General features: G+C 41.0%; 1 protein-coding gene across 4 annotated transcripts in view; it reads left to right on the top strand.

Annotated features, from left to right (window-relative positions):
- The first annotated feature begins 431 nt into the window (after positions 1-431).
- ZDBF2 (zinc finger DBF-type containing 2) overlaps positions 432-7,025 on the top strand; it is a 29,927-nt gene continuing 23,333 nt past the window's right edge. The window contains exons 1-7 of one of the 4 annotated variants that reach the window (XM_076342419.1): positions 432-497; positions 2,892-2,964; positions 3,777-3,888; positions 4,509-4,560; positions 5,090-5,141; positions 5,736-5,841; positions 6,679-6,806. In XM_076342419.1, coding sequence (XP_076198534.1) covers positions 3,865-3,888; positions 4,509-4,560; positions 5,090-5,141; positions 5,736-5,841; positions 6,679-6,806 — 362 coding nt within the window. In that variant the 5' untranslated portion in view covers positions 432-497; positions 2,892-2,964; positions 3,777-3,864. Of the gene's footprint in view, positions 498-2,891; positions 2,965-3,776; positions 3,889-4,508; positions 4,561-5,089; positions 5,142-5,735; positions 5,842-6,678; positions 6,818-7,025 lie in introns of those variants that run through there. The other 3 variants (XM_076342420.1, XM_076342421.1, XM_076342422.1) reach the window with 3 other exon arrangements.

Genomic DNA, 7,025 nt, shown 5'->3' with positions numbered 1-7,025 from the left:
CCCCGCTCCACTCAGGCAGCCGCCACTACGGACAGCTGCCGCCCTTTACAAGGCCGAGCGCGCCGGGAGCAGGGAAACGGCGGCGCGGGGGCGGGGAGCTCCCGCGGGGGCGGCGGTACGCCTCGCCCGGCGGCACGGGCTCGTCTCCCGCAGCGCAGGCGTGTCTGGCCCCGGACAGGGGCGCGTAGGAGCTCGAGCGGGCGGAGGGAGACGCTGAAGGGAAGCGGGCGCCCGAAGGCGGGCAGCGAGCGGTGGCGCGGTGGCGCAGCCGCTCAGGCCCGGGCGGGAAACAGCAGGCCCGGCCCGGCCCGGCCCGGCCCTGCCCTGCCCTGCCCTTGCCCTGCCCTTCCCCTCCCCTCCCCTCCCCTCCCCTCCCCTCCCCCAGCGCAGCCCTCTGCTCCGCCCCCACCGCGCCGACCCGACCCGGAGGAGGAAGCACAGAATGGCGTCCCTTGACCCCAGCGTGGCACGGAAGAGCTCATGGGGAAGTGATGGAGGTGAGACGGCGCCGGCGAGGGAGCCGGGCGGCGGGAGCAGCGGGAATGCGCACGGCCGTGCCGCGCGGAGGGAAGGAGGCCGGCTGGGGGCGGGAGGGGCCGTTGGGGCCGGGTTCGCGCGCTGCTCGGCGAATCTCCTGCGCGCGCGTGCGCGTTAACGCGTGTGGGTGCTCCCCTCAGCCCCTTCTGCAGCGGGGAGCCTTTGCGGCAGGGGCGGGCGCCTCGGCTATGCGCGGCGGAGCTCCCTCAAAATACAGCGGGCCTTTGCCCCTCTCAGCCGGCGGCGGGCCCTGGGAGCTGCCTGCGGCCCCGCCCCGGGCGGCGGTGGCTGGGCGGTGAGACGGGGCGAGGGGGGAACTGCGGACACGCCGCTCGGCAGGGACGGGACCCGCAGTCCGAGCTGGTGCTGTGTGGCAAAAGCAGTTCCTGAAATAAGTTATCGCCTCCCTATTTGTGCTAATGCTGTTGGAAGACAGATAACTTTGTTTAAGGGAGAATTTTTCGTCTTCTTTTCCCTCTGTCTACCCAGCACAGGCAGACCTTCTCAAGTGAAGGGCCAGTAGAGGTTTTCGTGAGGTGTTTTTGGAGGAGTAGTTTTAATTGGCCTTTTTGCCCGGTTTTATTTATATTTTGCCTGTTGCAGTGCAGGAGTGACACTGGAGAGTTTCTTTGATGCCTTTGACACTTATATACTATCAGAATGCACCACTGATGTTTTTTTATGTGTACATTTCATGCCTTTTGGTTGCCTCTTTATGAATTTCTCTTGTTAAATGGGACTGGCTGAGGCTTTTCATCCTCTGGCTGCTGTACGCAGAGTAATTTGATAAAACCAAAAAGAAGCATTGGTGTTAGAGACAGCTAAAGTAGCCTGGTTAGAAATTTACCAAATCAAACATTTCTGTATGTAGCTAGTTGTTTTTACATTTGTTACCATTTACAGGATTTTTCAGTGGTAAAGTATTTAAGCTAAAACTTGTACAGATATTTACTGTTTTAATCCAACAGTTTAAGATATTTACAGTTGGAAGTATCTTAACTAAGCTGGAATTTTGCAGGCTTTGCACAGACATCTGAAAAATCCTTTGTGGATTTATAGCTGTAGTTTCTGTTTTGATAAAGTAAGGATTGCAGTTACATTGTCCAGATTTTGGCAACATAGAATCATAGAATAGTTCTGGTTGGAAGGGACCTCTAAAGGTCATCTAGTCCAACCGCCATAAATAAGGCATCTATATAGCAGATTTCCTTTATGTTACTAGCCTGTGGTTTGAGCTTGACTTCAGATGGTAAGCAAGCTGTATATAGTTTAAGTTCAGATTTTTTTTCTTTGTCCTGTACGCTAGTATTCTTATAAAACACTGAAATAAAGAGAATAGGTTTTCCTCTCTTGTCAGCTTTGTACATAAATATCTCTGAAAGATCTTCCTCTGATGTTTTTCTGTCAGTTACTAAGTGATAGCCAGGCTTCTACAAGTTTTACTTAACATGCCCCTCCTCCAGTGAGAAAATCTGGTCCATCGAATCTCCTTGAACTGTAGAAAGATGAGGACATCCATACTGGAGTAATTCAGTACAGTTATTTTCATAGTCCTGTACTGTTTAAAGTTACTACTCTCCTAGCTCGGCTTAAACGTGCATGAGTCTGTGTCTTCACCTACGGGTGTAACGTACAGAATTGTACTTGCAGATGAGTGAACTCTCAGTAGCGCACCACCATTGAAATTATTCCTTGAAATAAGGAAGTAATAAACCATTGTAGTAGTTATCCTCCAACATATTGCAGTTGCCACTGCCAGGCATCTCTAAGATGAAACTAGATATTTGTATATTGAGTTGCTTTAATCCAGTTTCGGGGCAGTGGATGGGGATGAGTGGTTGTGGTGTCCCCTGCTGACAGTCTGACCGCCTTGTCAATGGGGTAGCCTCCTCTGTGGTTGCTACACTCTTACTGCACTCCACATTTGTAGCTTTATCTTAAGAATATCTATATATAGTAAGACCTTAAAAAATCAGTAAGTTGACTTCGGGCACGTGGAACAAGTTATTTTCCATAAAGCATCATTCATGAAAGACAGTCTTGTGGGTTTTTGGATCCCAGCTGTGTATAGGACACTGAACAGTGTGACTGAGATCAGTTGATCTACCAAGAAAGCTTTTTCTCAGTTGCCTGATGAGAAGGTTTATAAGAACAGCTGGGTGGGGTTTGTTTGTTTTTTTAATTAATATTATTACATGAATTGATACACTATGGGAAGGAGAACGAGTCCGGTGTGTTGGTTGGGTGGTTTGTTGGTTTGTTTTTTGGTTTGTTTTTTTTTTTCGAGTTGAGATATTAAGATATTCCTTCTGACCATAACTGCTATAACAGCCCTGCTATTTTATAACAAGCAGTGCATAGTTGGGGAAAGAGCAGAACAAGTTTAAAGAAAACAAACAACAAACCACGCATCTGTCAAGCCTGATGGTATGTAGCCTCATATAGGGGCATCTTTTCTACATATATGAGAACAGGAAAGGAGAAGGGAAGGAATGATTCTTGTAAAAACAGTTTATAAAGGATAAAAAGTAAAAGTGGTTGATTTGAAACTTTATCATCCCACAATTACATAAATGGTAAGCCGAGAGCAGATCTAAGAATTGCTAAGTCCTGAGTTTTGAGACAGGATGTGGTACTTTCACTGTGACACTGGTGACAGTGATTGTGCAAATTATTGCGGCCTTTGTGTTTTCCTGTCTGTAATGCTAAAGATAATACTTCATTGAGTATGTAATGATTAATTTATAAAATGCTTTGAACATCCAACCTACTGTGAAATTTCCAATTAATGTATTATTGCAATATCTAACTAGTTTATGTAAGATAAGCAAAATAAAACATTGTTTTTCTGAGCAGGTTCATGAATGATGCTCAAAATAGATTCACTTCAATTTGGTTAATAATGAGGAATTTGTTTTCTATTATTGTAGAAGTATACTTAATTTCACTAGTGCTAGCATCCAAAATGACAACAATATTTGATACATAGGGACTATGAGGAAGAAAGAAGGAACAAAGTTATTCCAGAAGGAACGGTTAACATTTATGTAGGAAAGACTGTCAAAACAACTTCCATAATAAAAAAGAAGGATGTACTGCAGACTTCAAAAAGAGATTTATTCATTTTACTGACTGACGTGTTTGCAAAGTGGTGCAGAAAAATCTACATGCCTTAGGGCATGGAAAACATGCATTATTAACTCTGTTTTTAAAAGGCTCTTTAACTTCATTGTTGCCAGATGGGATGAGAAAAGATAAGTGTCCTGCACTGCCAATGGCCTCCTGCTCGACATTTATTGTTTGCTAGTCTGGAGTCAGCTTTGGTGGATGAAGAAGGTTGATGACTCTAAGGTTTGTACTAGAAAGCTGATTTTATGCTTGCATTCCATAATGTAAAAGGACTGTGTGAAACTCAGAAGTCCTTTGTGTTTAGGCAGCCTAAAGCATGTAACTGCATGTTGCTGCAGTCATGTTTTAAATAAAAATTGTGGGATTCAGTATTGGTTTGCAGGTCTTTTGAGCAACAAGGATTACTTTTCCAGCCTGGATAATTATTTTGTGTGGTCTAGGTCTTGTATGGTTTTTATTAGCATACATCTTTGATCTTTATTGTAAAGGCAACTTAGGAAATTAAGTAATTAAATGAATTTGACAAGGTTATTGCTTAATAACCTAACAGAGTCTAAGCTGTGTTCATAAGTATAGTATTTGACTTCGTTAATTAGATCAGAAATTAGCCCCTTCTATGAAATCTAACATGCATTGTTAAATATAATATTAGGGTAACCTAGTAAAGCAGAAATTTATTTTTACAATGCAGCTTCATTTAAGTCAAGTCTTGGCCTATAGCTGAAACAATGCAGTGCTTCTGAACAGCTTGGAGCTTGGACTGAAGGATGAACTTGAAGATGGGCTTTACTGTGTTGTGTTTTTTTTTTTTATTCTCAGTTCTTTTATTTTTTTACTTACAGATGTTTGACAGAATCAAACCATCTGATGAAGCTTCTGCTTCTTCAGCACAAGGTGAGAAGTTTAAAGCAGATGTTTGTGTTGCAGTTACTCTTTTTTTTTAAATGTAATAATTAACAGTAGAAGCATTAGTTCACCTTGTAGTTTCAATTGCTTATTTTGATTTCCTAAATTTCATTACAGAACTTAGATGGAAGAAGTGACTTCTGAATCATCCACAGAGTTTCCATGTAGACGTAATTTTCTTGTCCTGTAATAAGCTGTTTTAAGACATGCTCCATTTTATCTCAGTGATCACGGATGTAGCAGTATAAATGTAGATTGCCTAGTCTTGATTCCAGACAAATCAGTAGAAAAATTCCCACTCACCTCAACCATGAAAGAGTAAAGCTTGTTTTATGAAGCTCTTAGAGGACCTTTGAGGACAAAAGGATCTCTCTCTACATGCTTTCTTGAACTTACTAAATTTTTTATCTTCCTTTAAAATAGTAATTTTGACAAATGCAGTGTAAGAGAAGTAACTAATTGCAGGTAGAACTCTTCCATCTCTTTGATATTCTGTTTGTTTGTTTGTTTTCTTTAGGAATTGAAAGACATGGTGTTGAAGGCTCTCTACAACAGGACAGCAATAGCAGGTAAGTTAGGTGATGATCTAACTGGCATCTAGCTTACTGCTTACACAAGTAAAACAGGAAGAATGTTTTTTTCAACCTTATCTGTTATCTTGTGTAATGGATGACAGTGACACAGTATAGATCAAGTGTATGATGGACATCCTTTTCATCTTGTACCCACATACTATTAAAAACTGTGGGGAAGGTGCATTGTAATGCCCAAAAGTAATGTGTGGGTGTCAAGATTTCTTTGTCTTTGGTCTATTTTTTTTAATTTCACAATACTAAAAAACAGAAGAATGAAAAGATGTCTCTGCCTTTTTCTGGAGAGACAGTTCTCTTCAGATTTCAGCGAACTGAAATAAGCATTTGTGTTAGCTGTGCCTTCAACCTGTTATCCTTTGTTCTGCAATTAAGAAAAATTTTCTTTAGCGAAATTTGCTTGGGAATACCTTAAAATATGTAGTCCTACTTGCCATTACAATTCTGAAATAGAAACATTTATCTTGCAAGTTTGTTCCAGCTCTATAGTAAGATAGATATTTAGAATTTCTATGTTAAGAACATGAATTAAACAATCCAACATGTCTTGGTAATATTACCTGCTTCTTTCAGTTTACACACAAGAGGTCAAGAACATCCTCGGCCAGGAGTAGCCACTGTGCAAAATAGACAAGGATACTGCAACTGTTGCCACGTACACTACAGTAATCTGGAACAGGTGAGAAGGCTTCTGCGTAATTCAGCAACAGATAGCAAGGAGTACCAAAATGCTTTATCAGCTTATAAAATATCAGTCTCTACACTGAACAACCAATACTGAATGAAAAATAATCAATTTGTGAATTGCACAATGTGTACACTGAAAAGAAGGTACCCTTCTTATCTGTTACCTGTTGAAAAGATGCTGGTGGAGTGGCATGGCTACTGCAGTCTGCTTTTCTGAAGTGGCATGCTGCTGTGCATTGCATCCATTAGGTTTATTTCTGTGGCTTTAATCTTGAGATCAGTATATATTTTAAAGTATTAGGGTTAATACGTTAGATATCAAGGCTGAAGACATTTGATCAGCTATTTTCTGTTCTTTAACTCTGTCAGTCTCCTGTCTTTTAGACTTTTCTAATTAGAAAGTAGAAGTCTATTTAATCTTCTATGCTTATGAAAATTCTCCTTAATTCAAGTGAATTATAGGATGTTTACTCATATGAAGTTGAAGAATATTTTAAGTCATTTATAGATACATTTAGAGTATTTATACTAGTTACAAGAGACTTGTGAGCAGCTGTCAGAGCTGCTAATTTAGGTTCCAACTCAGAAAGATTTCAATACATTTTATTATTATTTGAGACTCCCTAAGCATGCTTAAAAATCTCATTGAATCAAGGCCTTAAAGTAGAAAAGGCTGAAGACTTTTCTTTTTATTTAAATATTTTCATAGCAACAGTGTAATGTTTAACCTGGGCAACAGTGTAATGTTTAACCTGGGCAGTAATTTTTAGGAACAGGCCAGTGTGTTAACAGTAGTATTAAACTAGTGATCTGTTTTATCTTTCACCAGCATATTTTCAGCTCTCAGCACAGACATTTTACCACTTACTGTAGGAATCGTATGGGTACCAGTAGCTTGATGGAGCGTTTCCTGCAAGATGTTTTACAGCATCATCCGCACAGATACCATGACAACAGGTATAATACAGGTGGCTTTTTTTTTTTTTAAATATGTGTTGGTAGAATGCATGTGTTATGAGTTCTTATTTCTGTTCCACTGCTGAGCAGTAAATTTTGCCCATTTGAGGTGAAACTTTCACATTGAAGACAATTTAGAAAGAGTGTATTTATATAAACATTATCCAAGTATATTGCTTTTGTGTTATCTCTGCACTTTTAAAATTTGTTTCACTACTT

The sequence above is a fragment of the Aptenodytes patagonicus genome, chromosome 6 (genome assembly GCF_965638725.1).
Source record: "Aptenodytes patagonicus chromosome 6, bAptPat1.pri.cur, whole genome shotgun sequence".
NCBI classification, from domain to species: Eukaryota; Metazoa; Chordata; class Aves; order Sphenisciformes; family Spheniscidae; genus Aptenodytes; species Aptenodytes patagonicus.
Note: the sequence above shows the minus strand (reverse complement) of the source record. Positions and strands in the feature narration are given on the sequence as shown.